This window comes from Lepeophtheirus salmonis, chromosome 13 (assembly GCF_016086655.4).
Source record: "Lepeophtheirus salmonis chromosome 13, UVic_Lsal_1.4, whole genome shotgun sequence".
Lineage (NCBI taxonomy): Eukaryota > Metazoa > Arthropoda > Copepoda > Siphonostomatoida > Caligidae > Lepeophtheirus > Lepeophtheirus salmonis.
Genome location: NC_052143.2, coordinates 5,765,791 through 5,784,085, shown reverse-complemented (window position 1 = coordinate 5,784,085; position 18,295 = coordinate 5,765,791). Strand labels below are relative to the sequence as shown.

The 18,295-nt window shown below is 29.9% G+C and overlaps 1 protein-coding gene across 5 annotated transcripts in view; it reads left to right on the top strand.

Moving 5' to 3' along the window:
- Window positions 1-11,764: 11,764 nt before the first annotated feature.
- Window positions 11,765-18,295, top strand: part of CaMKI (Calcium/calmodulin-dependent protein kinase I) — a 61,220-nt gene continuing 54,689 nt past the window's right edge. The window contains exon 1 of one of the 5 annotated variants that reach the window (XM_040722810.2): window positions 11,765-12,178. In XM_040722810.2, coding sequence (XP_040578744.1) covers window positions 12,054-12,178 — 125 coding nt within the window. In that variant the 5' untranslated portion in view covers window positions 11,765-12,053. The remainder of the gene's footprint in view (window positions 12,179-18,295) is intronic. The other 4 variants (XM_040722811.2, XM_040722809.2, XM_040722808.2 and 1 more) reach the window with 4 other exon arrangements.

The following is an 18,295-nucleotide window of genomic DNA, read 5'->3' as shown; positions in this document are numbered from 1 at the left end:
ACGCTGAGTTATTAAGTTATCAAAAATGTTTCAAAACTTTTGAGCAGACCGGTATATCTATTAAATTATATATTTTTTTAAATAATAATTTTCAACATTGCAAACACCTTAAATGGAATACAAGAAAAGTAGTTGGCTTCTACACCAAGGGTATACATATCAGGGTGACATATACTCTTATATTATACAAGAATATTAAGTGGAAGTTCATTTCCTTTGCTTATAGAATCATTCTAAGCTTTTGAGTGGAAAATAAATAGTTTATTGTATATATTCATTATTTAATATAATCATACTAGCAAAAGACTACCAGCCCTTGCTTGAGCCAAGGAGGGAGCGGGAAATCACATTGACCATTGTCAATGTGATTTCTTCTTAATGTTTAGATCCCTTTAATGCGGGCAATCATTATAATCTAGCGGCCGTATAATATATATAATTTTATGAATTAACGAAAAAAAAAAAAAAAAAATGATGTTATAAACTTCAAATATCAAAGTATATACATGAAAAAATTTGTTTAGATAAGGAAGAACATCTTTTGTTTTTGACAAAAAATTTCCATATCATAATTCGCGAAGAAAAATGGAAAAAAGTGTTTGCACTGATTTTGCAAAAAAAGAAGAAAGAAGTATAAAGGGTGGTATTTATTGTAATTGTAATGAGGAACACAGGCATACCAATATTTGTTGTAAAAACAAAAAAAAGAGGAAAAATAAAACTCGATAACTGGTTCATTTTTTCAAATATTGCAAAAATTATGCTGCTGTGAAATGTTTCGGAAATCAAAAATACTACAGCAAAATGTTAAGAAGAAGAAAAATTATGTTAAAAATGCATAGTTTTGTGGCATTTCTTTTTAAAAATTGACGTATGATGGAAAAAAAAATTACAGATATTTCAGTTAAGCATCTACTTTTATATATCAAATTTATATGAAAACAAATTTTCAGACAAATTCAACATTTCCAAACCCAACATTTGATTGGAAATCCATTTTTTTGCACATGAAAAAAATAAATAAATAGAAAGTACAATTTTCATTGATTTTTTTTTTGCCAATAATTTGTTTCATTTTGAATAAATTTAGAAAACGTCTTCACTCTTATAGTTTTTTTTGAGACGCAGGTCACCTTTTGATTTAAAACTCAACCCAGTCTTTGAGCTCCTAAAATGTTTTTTAGTGTTTTGATATTGAATAAGCCCCCAAAAATTGAAACTACCATTTTAACCTAACCAGGTTCATAAGAGGGACCCATGCAAAGTTTCAGCCTCCTAGGTCCAACAGTGTTGGTACACATAAGAGACCCACGCACAATAACTTTATTTTATATAAACAGATTACTTCGATTTCATCAATAGTTTGCTTCTTAATTAAATTTTACATACAATTTCAAACTTTATAAAGTATTGATTTTCATTCACTATTAAACTTTTTTTTAGCAAACCTGTTGTTGAGAGAGCTCAAATTTCAATATGTTTTTTTCAAACCTTCACAAGAGCTAAAAATGGTTGACTACAGAACTTTACCAAAAAAAGTGACGAAATATTTAATTATAATAGATTGTCCATTACCATTTCTATGACGGGTTTTTTATATTAGAGGGTTGTTTTGTCCAATAAGGGGGTTTGTCTAAAACCCTAAATAAAAAACTTGTCCTGGAACACCAAGATATAATTATATTGCAAGGGCCTATAGCCCTCCATTGGATACTCAAACCACTGTATAATTTCCTTCATCACCAAAGCAATGCAGCACGTCCAGCAAAATTTTGAATAATAATATCCGACAAGTTTTCAAGTGAAGATAAAAGTGTTTTTATTTTATTTTTCACAGCTGGATTTTTAAAGCAATTTCCTTAGCTTCTTGACCGAATAGTTTATAAATATTTTATTTGTGCTAAGTTATACTAATAATTACATGGAATGTCAAGGTAAAAAAACGAATGGCATTTCCTGCTACACCAAGGATTAAGTCATTTAAAAACTCTTAATCAAGTTCTATTGTTTCTGACAGTTTGTTAATTTTTTTTTTTTTTTTTGGGGGAAATATTGGTAATATCCTCAAACATTGACATATTAACAAATATTATATATATAACTATCTGGAAAAAGCAAGTTGATTTAATATAAAGCTGTGCAATTTGATATTTAAGTCATCATCTTATTAAATACTTGATAAAAAATTGAATTCAGTCACTCTATTTAAATGAGTAAATCTGCAGAAAAAAATTACGGCTCATGTCCTGGGGTTTGGGTGCCATTGCATCTGATGGAAACGACATGCCTTCACATTTCTTCCCAAACGGTAGAGTGGATTCGAATAAATGTTCTGTAGGATGTTGTAAAACCCTGGGCATATGAGAATCCCGCCTTGGGAACAATATTTGGCAGTAATACAAAGCAACAAATCCCAAAAATGGTGTACAAACACCGTCAGGAAACTCTTTTCTAAATAGAAATTCCAACCATCATCACCAGATTTGAATCCACTTAATAATAATTTTTAGGCAACCTTTTGAGAGCCCTGTAGGACTCACCCTGATACTACAATTAATTTAAAATCTTACATTTTCCGGAATTGAGCTTCCAACGATTCCACCAAAATTGTCAGAGTATGCAGAAGCTTCCGTCGTCGTTTTGAGGCATGTGAGGTTGCAGATGGAGGACATTTTGAACTTTGAATCTTTAATATCGTAGTTTTGGATAACTTGAATAAAAATTTGTGATATATTTTCCAGTTTTCAAGTAATTAAGTTTAGAAATGATTAAGGCAGACCCGACTTTTTTACTTATAAACACTGTACTATGGCTTACATAACGTTGAATTATCTATCGTAATGTGTCAGATATGTTGATGTTCATATTTTTTTAATATTTATATAGATTTAATCGTATAATAATTGATGGAAATGGACAACTGTTCATTTGAAAATTTCATGTTTTGTTTTGATCATGGTGTCTCAGTATTTCATTCTTTCTTCCCCCCCCCCTCCACCAAGAAATGAAGGCAGGTGTAGGTTCTTAATTGTCATACTTGATTAAAGTGGTATTTGAGATGACTTATTATTAGGTTATTAAGTAAAAGTTATAAACAACATGACATGACAACGAATAAACAAATATATTGAAAGAGCCAAGTAAGAAACATCTCTTTCTATTGATTTTTCTTCCCGGATATCACATTAAGTATATGTTGCATTTAAAGAGGATAATAACATCATTTAAACAGGGAGGAATCCCATGGAGTCTTCGACTATAGGGCATGCAATCGGAAGTAAGTAGGGGTTTCATCATTTAAGCCAGTGGTTCTCAAACTTTTCCCCCGTGTTTACTAACTGAAAAGATATCAAGATCTCACAGTGCCACCATTTTGACCAAACTGAAGTTACACTAACGGATGTTTTACCTCTTAATCGAGATGATACTTTTGTAAGAGTGCGATGAAGAGGCGAGAGCGAGACATATAGTATAATTTGATTAAGACCATTGTTAATCCTTTCTCCCATAGCGTTGCCCAGGAGCAACACTTCAGAAAACAGTCTCTAGTATTAAAAAAATATCAATAAAGGATGACCTACAAGAATTTTCTAGCTAATATGTGTTTTGGGATAAATATTAATGCATTTCAGCGTCAGAAATACTCGGGTTTAATTGTTTCACGCTTGTCTCAATCCTTTCAGTTTCAATAACCTTTACGTTAGTCTGTCTAGGACATAGTAAGGAAATTATTTAAACTCAGAGTAGATTTGGGGGTCGACATCGGAGTAATACTAGCAGCTGACTCCTCCAAAATATTCTTCAAATAGTTAGGGTTACCATATTGATTTTTGATTTCTTTTATCCTAACATGCCCATTCCAAACTGGATTTTCACCTTTGCTTATTAATGACGTTTCTCTATGCAAGGTAGAGGAGGTTATTTTAAATTTGAATTTAATTTGAATTGGTTACTTTTCACCTGGTAAAATATATATCCATATTTGATATTTAATGTTATTTTTTTTTTAAAGTTGGAATTGATGGGCCACATGGACAATGTGCACGGGGAAAATTATTTTTTTGAACTCAATGTACGTAGATTCGCACTTTGGCCATTCCTAGAGAAATAAATATACTTTATGTATATGAACTTCAAACAATAGTCCTAGGTTAGATGTTTACTTATGCTTAATCAGTGCAACTCCACCTAACCATTTAAAGAAGAGAAAAAATTAATTACCTCTATCTATATTTATAAAAATGATGATTATATTTCTTTAACAACATTATTTCCATCATTTAAAAAAAATCTAATTTTGAAGGGAAAAAAAAAATATTCAAAATAATTTCATTTTTTGACAACTGTTGTCTTTAAAAAAAAAATTAACACAAAGTTTGGAAACAAATAATGTCTGTGAAACAATATAATGCATTAAAAGATGATTGGAAAGTGTCACCTTTTGTAAAATATATAAAAGAAATGATATTTTTTGTACAAAAACATTTTTGAGGACCTGTCATGTTAAGAGTGATATACTTGAATTCGGATATTGATGTTCGCAATTATGTCTATATTCTATTTTTAGATTATAATTGTTCTTTATGTCAAAGGAATGATAGATTTAGTATTATATTTATCAATGTGCAATAAGATATTTACATTTAAAAAAATATGCATCAGCAAGGATTTTTGATCCATTGTGTATTTTTTAAGTGTTCCCATTTTGAAATATTAAAATTCTCTTTATTGTTTCGATCCTGTTCACTCCACTCCCTTATGAGGTTTGGTAGTTTTCCTTGGATGAATTATCCTCCGGTCGTCCCTTGTGGAATTTGGAATCTAAATTTGAACATCTCTTGAGATGGATGATCAAGTTAGAAGTAATTTCCTTTGATTGCCTAAATCTTCTTTATACGAGGCATAACGTTATGAAGTCGGCATTGAAGTCGGAAAAAATATGATGAAAATGTTGACTATTTGCTAGTACACCCCCCATACAAAATGAGATTACTACAAAAATGGTGAAAAAACCCTTGGATATGCCTATTTTTTTAAAATTATACATTGAAATTTTTTCTGTAATATAAGCTATGATATTCCTCATCACAATATATTATGAATAAGTTATAATGAAGTCTGATGAAATGTGTCGTTTTTCATCATTAACAGCCAAAAAATGGAATATATATCGAGTTCAAAACAAGATACAGAATCACTAAAAACACTTTTACATAAGTTTTATTAATCCCTCTTTTAATTTTCGGGATTGTTTTAAGAGTAAAAAATGACCATGAACGATAATAGTCTCAAATTACTATAATCTTAGATATTTTAGAATTCAAATGACTGAGAGAAAAATATGAGATCACTTTTGGATTCTGCCCTCATATATAAATTCGAATGTTGTCTTTAATTCATTTGTACAGAAAATTCCACCCCAGTTCAGTCTCTTTCCAGTCCAGTTCAGTACTATATATACGTCCTCAAATTTGTACACAAGGTACGTTAACAAAAAATCATAATTTTGTAATTTTTATATTATAACTATTATGGAACTTTCGCTGAAAAAGGAAATGATGCAAAAATCACCTTAGCTCGTTTGATTTCAACGGAGTAAATTTAATTTTTTTTGACAAAAAATTAAAAGCTTTTATCACTTTTCATTAGTATTTGTTTGTTTTGTCTATTTGAAGACTGGAGGGCACGTCGAATTTTAAAACATCGTCATAAAAACCATAACAACACATACTTTAAGTTAACATTAAGACTATTGTAATTCAGTATAGCATGATAAAATTTGCCCGCTCAATAGACATAAGTTTATCTCATATATGTTTAATTATTCCTCAGATCATCCAGTGAAACACGGAAGTCGACAAATATAAGCAATGAGTGACTAAATAATAAAATATTCACTGAATAACTTGTTTGAAAATGGTAATCATATGGTAGAGCTACTTAATCCAACAGGGAAGGTTTGTAGTGGGGGCCTCTACGTTTTTAACATACCCATATACAGGGTGGAACCATAAAATTGTCGCCCTAGACAAGACGAACTGTGAAAGAACTGGTGTTCTTTTTTTCATCTACTAGTTGGCCAGTTTTGTACTACTGCCAAGGGCGATAAAAGCCTTCTTTCATGTCTGAAAGTGACACAATGTTCAAGAAGCGAGATCGGAGATGTTCTGCTATACTGTTTATGCTCTATACTGATCCAAATTATGAAACAAGACTATTGCCTGCACACTGGCCAACAGTTTCTAAGTGTCCGGTCACAGTATTGGTTTCATCATACCACATCTCATCTTTGAAGTGGGCTTGAGAGCCAATAACAAAGTGTACCTGGAGGTGCTAAAGAGTGTGGTGATCTCCTTGTGCAATCAAGTGGACCCTGGAAGATCCTGGATATAGAAGTAGGTGTCGGTGTTGGTGTACAAGTCCAAAGATACCCAGGTTTGGATTCACAAAGAGCTGGAGCGGTCCAGTATTAACAAATAAGGATTGACGCAACTCTAAAAATATACTACTACTATTTATATTTATCAGAGATTATAGGAATCTTACTTTAAGTTGGAATTGATTCGAAAATCATTTTGGAACACCACCACAGAACTCAAAATAATTGTTGATGGTTAGTGATAAAAATCAACTGAACTAAATAAAATGAAAAAATGACTAGCGTTTTTCGAATTAAAAATTGGAATCATCATTTAAATTTCCTAGACACAAAATATTTTCGTCGTTTTTATCATACTCAAAATTATATAATTGATAGTGACCCTTATTTACACTTATACCGATTGGTCCATTCAAATCACAAACACTTTGAATTTTAAACTTCAACAAAATATAATTTATCAATTAACAATAGAATTTCAACAAAATTAAAACTATAAATAGAGGTGTCTTTGACCTCTTTTAATCATTAGGCAATGATAGCTTCCAAGCGGCGGTGGAGGCTTGGAACCCCTCTTCCGATATAGTCCTATGTCATAGTGCTGGCCGAAAATGACTTTGAGAGCCTCGGTGTTTGGATGCCGGACTCTACAGACCTTCTCCTCGACATCCACCGAAAATTTGTAATCAATGGGACTGTCATCAGGCATGTAGGGGCCAGAATTGACAAAAATAATTGAAAAAAAAAACTCATTCAAAAGAGTTTTGTAAGGGAAGAGATAGGGTTGCTTAATTGCGGGTGTCAAAAGTGGCCTCTCCACCCTCACAAGGCTCTTCCCACCCACTTTTTTTATAGCTCTCTGAACAGTCTGGAGGGAAACCTCAAAATATATTGTATGGGTCATCATGGACTTGAGGGGATTGGCCTTGGCGGCTTTTGGTTAACTCCTCTGGGTTAAGTTTGTACCTTCTGACGGAGCCCGCCTTTCTTTCCCACGTTTCGGACTTGCTGACGGCGTAGATGGTAGTCCTGGAGACAGCCATCTGGATGGAGTGCGTGAATTAATTTCAATCACTAAACCTTCATTAACTATTGAATTAGTAAGTGTTCAGAATTCAAATGCACCACCCCGTATATATTGTGTACAAGTTGCGATATCTGTTCAAGTTATAATTTGTATACACAAATTGTACAAGTTGCAATTAACGAGGGTTTGTTTCGACACCCCAGTACTCAAACTAGATGCTCGTGATGACTTATATAATACCTTTTTTAATTTTTCTTTAGAATGTATTACTTTAATAAATCATGATATTTAATTAAACAAAAAAAAAAAAAATATGATGCCCCTAAACTAAAAATTTGAGACATTTAAATTAACATTTTGTTAAAAGAAATATCATATAACATTCTATACAACATTGATAATTCTAATTACCGACTATAAATTGATACTAGGACTATTAAGGTACAAGGTTGTACCGCGGTTCCGTTCGGTACGTTTCACCTTTCATATTAAATATTTGATATTATAAAATTTTGGTTATTTTTATAAATTAAAAGACTTAGAAAGTGAATTAAAATTTAATCCATAAGCATACTTTTATATAAGAAATAATATATATATTTGCTAATACAAAAGGAAATAATGTTTCGCAAAATGATCAAATACATTCCAATTTAAGAAAATCCAGTGGTAGGGTGTAGGGATAACTTAAATGAATTTTAAATAAATAATTTTTCTAAATTAGCTTCACGATACTTCGCAACTACAGATACATATTTATGCAGAAAAGTGGTTTTTTTACTGCTAATCGGTCTTGTTCATTACCGAAAAATGTAGACAAGGACATCTTTTTTTCAATCAAATTGTATCTACATAAATAATAATATTTTATAACCCGTGTAAATTTTATATAAAGCCTTAAGTATTTTTAATAATAATTTATTTGTACAGAAAATAAATCATTAAAGAATAAAGTATCCAAAACATTTGATAAAATACATTAATTCTGTGTAAAAAAATATTTACTATTTTACCGTACTGACCACGTAGGGTGAAGGGTGTGCCGCGGTTTATATCGAACCGTGGGTAAAGCATACCATCCCATTCCTAATTAATACTATCATTTTATTTTGATCTATTCAAATTTCATGTTATTTCGTAGTCATTAATAATAGAACAGTGGGCATTATAAATTTATATTATACCACAGAATATTTGAGTAATTTGTATTTAAATTGTCAAAAATAACCTTTTGTTAGTTAATAAGCTGGGGATAAACATTGCACCCAGCTTCAATTAATTTTATTACGTGATACACAGTTGAGATAGACTCAAAACTACGCAAATTAATGTTAACAAAAATAGATTAGGACATCAAAGATGTATAATTTCTAGTAAACCCATTATAATTTCCTTTTTGATACAAAATTCTATAAACATTTTTTACTTGTAACAAAATTTTTGATATTAAAAATGTACTAATTAGTTTTGATGAAGTGTATAAATTATTTAAAATTTTCTATTCAACATTCAATTATTGAGTTACCCTCAGAGCAAGTACTGTTGACCATTCATTTAAAATGATTCATTTTTATTTTTTTTCGTTGCAACTTCTACAAAATCGCAACTTCTACACAAAGTATATACATAATTTAAATGAACCATAAATATTTCAAACTACAATGGACCCTCAGTTGAGCACAAACCTTTGACCATTGGTAATTTTTCTAAAAGTGGATTTTGGGGTTAAATGAAATATCTTCTTGAGCTCTTTATCTTAATATGTTCCAAAATTATGGTTCATTATGCATTTGAACGTTTTATTCTACCTTCACCTCTCACAGTGACCATATATAATCTTTGTACCAAATTAATTTAAAATCAATCTGAATATTTTGCTCTACATACTTACGGGGACCAACAGACAAACCAGCATGCAGATGCAAAAACCTAACTTTTCTTCAACTTGTTTGGAGTAAGTGATAAAGAATATAACAATAGGGTATAAGAAAACTATAAAAATAAAAAATTATCAGCAAGGTGATGTGATAGTCGATTGAAGGATTTGATATCCGTGTTTTTATGAAAATGGAGAAAACCCAGTATCGAGAAGTCATTAAATGTTTGTTTATAAAAGAGTAACCTTTAAATAGATTCAAACAATACCAGACATATAAAGGCTTGTTGTTTTAAAATTGGGCCCCTATAAGTCACTTCTACTCGGAGTTATTGAGACAAAAAAAAAAAAAAAATGGTCTGGTGAACAATTATTTTGCAAAGAAAAAAGGTCGACCATTTGGATGTGTTAGAGAGATGGGAGTCTCCTCGGGAGAAGTATGTAGAGTTAGTTACATGTTGTAACTTAAAACAAAATATTCGGTTTTGTGTCTTTGTAAAGTCGGAAACTTTTCAGACCATACTCGTATATTTTGTATTAAATAATATTATAATTGAGGGAGCTATCAAAAAAAAACAAAAAAAAACAGCACTACTCTCTTTGGCTTTATTTTTAATATAATATAAGTAAGCAACACACAAGCCCCCATTAACGAGTATCTCATGCAAACGTTAACATAAATGGACAATGCTTTATTTTCTTCCTTCATCTTCAAGGTGAGCCAATAAAGGTCGTTCACTCAAGCAGCCTTGAAAAATTTCAAACAGGCAGTGTTGTTGTTGTTGATGATACTATTGGAAACAGTTAGGTTTGTTAGAGGGGTGCACACGAAGGAAATACAAGGACAATACAACATAGACCATAGGTATTATTCTTTTTCTCGTAGTCTTGCCCCTACAGCTACAACACATATATGTAGAACGTTAGAGGGCTCTTTTTGAGGGGCCAAAGCGTCTAGATGTGTCTTGAAAGTTGTCGACACCCTTTTGAAGGCTTGTTCGTTCGTAGATTCAAGAGTATAAGTGTCTGTAGTAGCTAGGAAATATATCGGATTATGTAGGCTGTTGTAGATATATTAGCCAATATTATGTATAATAATCCTTCATGTTTAATTACACAAATAAAAAAAATATCCACAAATTAATCAAATATATCCCATAAATAATTTCTACGATAATGAACCGTAGAAAAGCAACAGAGATAAATCACCCATACACCGAGTGCTCCATTAAAATATGAATTTTAAAGTTCAAAAAGATTTAATTTATTAATTAACAATAGAATTTTAACAAATTGTATACTATAAATCAATTTGTGAATGAGCTCTCTTAATCACGTATATAGCCGTCCTCAACGGCAATGATGGCTTCTAGGTGGCTACAGAAGGCCTAGCACCTATTACGGATGTAGTCCTCTGTCATGGCGTCCAATGCTGGCTGACAGTAGCTTTGAGGGGCTCGGTGTTTGGATGACAGACACTGTAGGCCTTCCTCTCGGCATGCAACCAAAAGGTGTAGTACAGGGGTTGGCATCAGTCAAAGTAAAACCTCCTAGATATCTCTTACATGGGCCCTCAAGGACTTGAGGGATTTACCCTGGACAGTTTTCTTTAACTCTTCCGTGTCCTGTTTGGCCTTTTTTGACAGAGGCCTTCTTCTTCATAGTATTTAAATATTTTTTATAAGTCAGTTCATTCATATGAAATGAACAAATAAACAACATCAAAAAATAACGAATGCCATTTAGTTATATAAATAGCTGAATAAAAAAATCTATAATGATTTATTTATATTTGTATGTCGTCAATGGTTACTTCATGTGTTTTTATTTAGAAAACTGACTACATAATAAAGTCAAAAAAATTAGAAACAAGTTCAAAAAAATTATAAAATAAGTTTTTCTTTTCTCATCCCTTAATTATAATAAGATTTTTTTTCTTTTTTTTAATTTGACCTCATTTTAAAGTAGTTCCGGAACGCTGGAACTTTGACCGGATGGAGGAGGGTAAGGGTATTTGATGACACAGAAAAATATCAATTTAATTAATTCAACATATTAAATATTTATATAAAGTTCAACAGTATCTTATGAACTAAAGAGTTATAAATCCCAATTGAATAATTTTGATAAATTATACAAAAACTATTGGATAATAGTAGTGGAATTTATGTACTATTTTGTAGATATTTTTTTTTTCTCTCTCTTTCTTTCATATCCCTAGATTTGAATAAAAATATCAAGTATTACTTATATTTCTATACCTACATATTATTAGAGGAAGATCCTTTTTTTATTTATTTTTTTTAAAAGTTCGTCAGCATGAAATAAAAAGGAAATAAAAAGAGTGCGCTCAAAAAAGAAAAAAGAAAAGGAGAGCAGAAATATATATATATAATAAAAAATATATATTCCCTGTGCCTCCACGGCCTTGTTGGTTTATATCCTTAAACTTGCCTATCAGCCAATTGCGCGCGCAAAAAATACATTTAAAAAAAAATGGAAGGAAGTATTCTCCTGCCAGAATTAGTTGTTTTTTTAGTATGAAGAAATATTTCTTGAGTGAAAGGAGTAGTTCATAGCAAGGTCGATCAAAGAATTTCGTCAATTCGTTTACTATTATTTTTGTGTGTGTGTTTTGTTCTTTGTATACCTTTTATTATTATTCAGTGACAATAATCATTTCCCGAATAATTTAAAGGAATCATATTAATTCATCTACAACATCATAGTCTAATAAGAGACTCATCTCCCCCGTCCCCCATCAATCCAATATGCCGTTATTTGGCAAAAAATCAAGTTCCAAATCCTCCACCAAGGTTGGGGACCCAAACAATAAAAAAGATGCAAAGGTGCCTACAGTGGAAGATAAATACATCATGAAGGATGTCCTTGGAACGTAAGAGTCAATTTTCTAATATGTATTCTCAAAATATTGTTAATAAAATATAAGCATAGATGGCGCCCATATATGTACATTATGTATGTAGTCTTTTGACAAGTTTGAAATTTTATTTAAAAAAAAATCCTTATATATTTATATCCTTTGACAAAATATTATTAATATAATTGTCACATTGTATTTAATGCAGTTACTGAGATGACCGATGATGATGGTTACTAGAGGAACAGGCCCTCACCTACATTTCCAGTTTTCCTTACCCCTCTCTCTCTCCCTTCCTTAGATAACTACTCAAATACCAGGTCGTTCTTTCTTAGTACATTAATATTATATACAATATACATAGTCCAACTTACTTTTTTATCTACTAGCTATAGGATTTTCTATAGTTTTCTGTCTAGACTTCCACAGTTTGTATATATCTACCTCTTGATCATGCTGTACAAAGGTACAGTTAATACATTGAATACCCTATCCACTGCTATCGTGGTAAACTAGGACCTTATATAGCGAAGCCAATCATTGGATGACGTTGTGTTATTTATCTTTTAATATATGGCCATTTATACATGTATATCATTAAAACTTCTACCACTGCAACATTTTTCATTCGAATGACTATAATTATGGTTAGCATTGTCGCATCGTCATAGAATTTTATACAATATCCTTGCTTCTACGTCTTTTTGATCTTATAATAATGCTGAAAACATATTTTCATCAAGGTATTTATGTACTAAAATCATCGTAGGAGCTCTTTTATGTCTTCCTTTTTTCATATATTGAAGATATTAGTTCATTCTTAGATATATACGAAAAAAAACTAATTCTACTAAGACTAATTCTTAGTATTTTTTCTTTTCTTTAATTTTTTTGAAAAAATGCAACATCTTTCATCAAACAAACTCTTGCAGAGATCCCTTCATTGAATGCAAAGTTTCCCAACACTAAGGAAAAATCACAATGATTGTTAGACAGACACACTTTCTTTCACCAATATTTAGTGACGCGGCTTTTGAGATCGTTTTATGGCACTATGCAGGAATGAGGAGGGGAATTTCGAAATTCAGAACACAATCTACCGGATTTTGAATTTTTTAGGAAAAATTATATTTTCCTGAAAAAATCAAAAAATTGCATTTTTTTTACAAAAAAATCCAATTTTTTCATTTTTTAAAAATTATTTCAGATTTTTTGAAAAATATATGCATATTTATTGCAAAAATCAAAAATCGGTGATTTTTAATCAGATTTTGATTTAAAAAAATGCAAAATCTGTGAAATTAAAAAAAATGAAAAATCCAATTTTGGATTTTTTGAAAAATAAAATGCATTTTGGATTTATGAAAAAATATGCTTGTTTATTAGAAAAAATCGGATTTGGGATTTTTTGGAAGAAATAATATAATTTTTTTAAATCCATAAAATTGAATTTTTCTTGAAAATAAAATTATTAGCAAATTTTTTCAAAATTAATTTGAATTTTTGAAAAGAATATGTATATTTTTTTTTCCAAAAATCCGATATCCGTCATTTTTTTTAAGATTTTGGATTTTATGAAAAAATATGCACTAAAAAAAATCAAAAATCTTTGAAATTTAAAAAATTAATTCAAAAATCAAATTTTGGATTTTTTGAAAAAAAAGAAATGTATAAATGCATACTTAAAAGTTAAGGAAATGTAGACCAAATTTGAACATAAAATGCAAATTACTTGCATACATACTTTCTACATGTCCTGTATGTGTAGATGCCAATTTTTGAAGATTTTAGTGCTGCATAAATAAAACTAGAATATCATGAGTTCGTTGTCGTGACTACCAAGGCCACAGCATCAAAATTAAATTTTGACATTATTAAGAAAATAAAAGACAATTAATTTTTTTCATCCTGGTCCTAATTTGTCAAAGTCTATGCATTGAGTATTTATGGTTTTTATTAAAAAACCATAAATACTCCTAAGATTTTCTCATTAATTTTGTCGTGAAAATCTTTATAAAAAAGATATGAAATTATATTTTATATAACTCCTGGAAAACTCCCTATAGTTGTCAGCTTGGTTTTTGAAAAAAAAAAATTAAACATTACATTTTTTGGAAAAAATGTTGAAAAATCCATAGTGTTCACAAAAAATTAAATTTTGTGGAACCAAATTTTGAAAATTAAATTTCAAATATTAAATTTTTTTTAAATTCATAGCTACTGACACAAAATTAAATTTTTTGGAAAAAAATAATTTCAACAATGAAATTTGAAATATTAATTTTTTTTTTTAAAAAGTAGACAGCATTTCACAGAAAATTAAGCTGGTTGCAAAAAAATAATTAAGATATTATATTTTTGCAAAAATCAACAGTAATTCACAAAAAATTAAATTTTTCTTTAAATGAAATATTATATTTTTGCAAAAATCAATAGCAATTCACGAAAACATTAAATTTTTTTGAAAATAATTAAAAATTTTTTTTTTTTCAAAAATCAACAACAATTCACCAAAAATTCACCAAAAATTCAATTTTTTTAAAAATAATTTCAAATATTACATTCTTTGTAAAAAAAATTCAAAAATCCATAGCTATTCTCAAAAATAATTTTCTCATGGAATAGATCGCACATTTCAGGGTGAACATCCTGCCACGAATTGATGGAAAGTGATTTTTAAAACCTTTCAGTATATTAAATGTAATTGGAAAATAAAGCAAGGAGGCTTTAATAGAAAATAAGAGGTCAACTTTTTTTTAATATAATTAAATTTTAATATTATATCAAATAAATTGTCCCACTTATTGAGTAACAGTTTTTTCCAATTGGACTATAACAAATTTAAAGTCAAATCATCAAGAATCAAAACTAATTGTCTTACGGGCATGTATACTTCTTGATATTCCTCAGAATAAAATTATGAAAAAATAAAATAGTAATAAAGATTTTAAGCTATAAAATAATACGTACATAGGATATAAATTGACTTATAAAAAGGTTAAAATAATATGTACATACTAAATGAAAAAGTTGGTAACTTTGATATATGATGTGTTTCTATAAACTAGGTAGGTTTAAATAATTTAAACGTAATTATAATAAATTATGCTTTTATTTCGTAGTTATTGTTTGTTTTTTGTTTTGAAAGATCCAAAAAAATAAATTTTGTTTTTATATTTACTTTAGATGATTTTTCATTCCAATTTAATCGACAATAATTTATTATTACGTATTTGATTAATGAAATGTAACCGGAGATTCAATTGGGTATAAGCAAACTAACAAAAACCATACATATCCGCTAGATGGCGCGATATATGAAGTTGTCGTTATATTATCTATTAAAAAAAACAAAGTTGACTTCCTAATGTTTTTATAAAAACCTCAACTCTTACTTTCTTCTATTTAAACGGATGTTTTATTAAAAAAATTAAGGACATTTTATTTGTGACCATAAGATACAATTATTTGAGGATTCAGTGAGTATATACAATTAGACTGAATTAAGTTAAACTGATATCTTCTTTGTAAAAAAAAAGAATTAGCTAGTTGTTGTAAGAAATACATTAAAAAGTAACATTGAGCCATTTATTGAGTAAATCATCTGTAAATAGTGCTCCTTGATTCATGTACCAATACACTATAAAGAAAAAATGAGTTTCATATTCAGGGAGCACTGTATAAAATAAATGAAATCTTGCAGGTGCTTAGTTCAACTCATACTAAAAAAGAAAAGAAAAGGAAGTACTTTATATAAAATTTACAAAAAATGAATGTGCTTAAGTGCCTCATTAAATTATATATTTTTTTCTCTCAATCTATTATTATTAAGTTTTTAAATTCTGGAGGAAAGAATGTCTAAGTATTGAGTGAGTAACTACGTGTGAGTTTGCTCATGAAAAACGGAGATAACAACAAGGCTTTTTTAGGGTATTGTTTTAATATGTATATTATTAAAGCTGAATTTATATATGTTTGTATACGCCGAATAATTCCAATAATATACTTATTTAATGTGTCGTCATAGTTTTAACTTATCCCTCTGAAGTAAGCCATTTGACGTATCTTTGTTGTAAATTAATTTAAAAATGTATAATAAACTAAATATAATTTTAATATAAAAATAATAAAAAAAAATATATATATAAATACCAGACAAAACGTCGACTGACAGAAGGTCGCCCGTAGATTATAAAATGAGTGGCAACTGGAAATGGTGTATGCAATATATCCCATTTAGACATTCCCCACCTGAAACATAACCCAGCAGCACCATTTCTATATTAACTACCAATAAGGGGGCCTCCCGATCCCCCTTATTTGGTGTGTTTTTAGTCACTGACATGTCCCAAAACAGGATGAAACCCACCGCCACTATTTAAGCAACTAATAAGACCCCCTAACAACCCATATGGACCCCCAATGTTTGAGCTGTTTTCGGGTACGGTCTGTCCCCAAAATAAGATGAACCCCCACGGCCACTATTTAAATTAACTCCACCTCTATTTATACCCCGAAGGGGCCCCGAAATATGGTACAGTTTCGGGCTTCATCTAATTTTGGGATCCACCGATATCCCAAAATAACCCCCAATTTTTGAGTATAAATGGGGGTTTGTGAGGGTACCTTACTTTTAGTTTATGTAGGGTTAGTGGGGTAAATATCTCGGGTTGGAAATGTCTGGTGTAAAATGTCGTAGAAACAGTTTTTCATATTTTGAAATGTAGAATTTTCCGGACGCGATTGACGTTATATCGGTCGACGTTTTGTCTATTCGACGTTTTATCCATCAGACGTTTTGTCTATTCGAAATTTTGTCTGTCGACGTTTTGACCTACTACCATATCATATAAGAGGCAGCAGATATTAACAAGGTTCTTAGTGAAGTAAACTCATAAGTTTAGCTCCCAACTACTTCATGTCCTCTTTTTTTCTTTATAATAATGACATTTTTACCTATTTCTTATGAGTAGAAGTTGACATTTTTGTAAGGAAAAAAAGTGCGCGAGGAAAAGCTAGGAGCAAGACATGTTGTACTACTACTGAATGAAGACCATTCTTAATATAAGCTGTGGGATGAGGCGGGGAGAAAATTAATTACTGCTCTAAAGAGGAGATCATTTTACATTTAAATTGGTTCTTGTTCAGGGAAAATATTGTAATTACTACTGATAAGTAAACTATTGAAGAATAGAAAAATGGATAATTTAGGAATAAGTCCAGCTTAGAATTTATAATTTATCCTTGAAATGTAAAAAGGAATATATAAAAATTTCACTGTGTTCATTATTTACAAACGTGATCCTAAGATTTAAAGAATCTTACTGGGATCCCACTCAAAGACGATCCTCCGGGAAATGAGAAACCATACAGTATACATAATTAGCTATTCAAAAATCTTTTTAAAGAAAAAAAAAGCTACAGGTAAAAAAAAATCTTAATAAAGGAAAAATAGAAGCAATAAAAAAGGCTATACTATATAATAAAAAGCTTGCATTACAAGAACCTCCTCTCTCCCTTCATCCTCTCTGTGCCTTGAAAACTTTTTGTTATAAACCCTCTACTTCCACAGTTTAACATTGTTTTTTGAGGTTTTTTTTTTTTTCATTCATTATTAGCTCACTAACAAATTAATTCATAAAAATTACCCTTTTTTCACTCAATAGGGCATGAGAAAACTAAAAAAAAACCACATTGGAATCCGCAAGATGACGTGGATGTACTAAATTGCTATAAAATATGTGAAAAAAAGTAGTTATGTTAAGCAATTCCAAAAAAATTAGATTTGAAGGCAATAAGAAACGTTATTTGATGTAGACTTTTCATTTGTTTTCAGTGATGTCAAAATTTCTTATATTTATTCGACTGCGACAGAGTAATCTGAACTTTTTGACAGAAATTACTTCTTCATTTTCCTTTTTTCTTAAATTCTAGAGGTTGCAATATCACATAGATGGTTGAAGTCTGATCATTTGCAACAAATTATAGTTTTTACATTTAAGACTGTGAGAAAAGATAAAATAGTTTTAAAAATGTATACCTAATAATATGGCTATTACTTAAATTTATTCTATTTAACAATACGGGTTTTTTCTTCGGTAAAGGATATTTAGAAAGGTTACATTACATAAG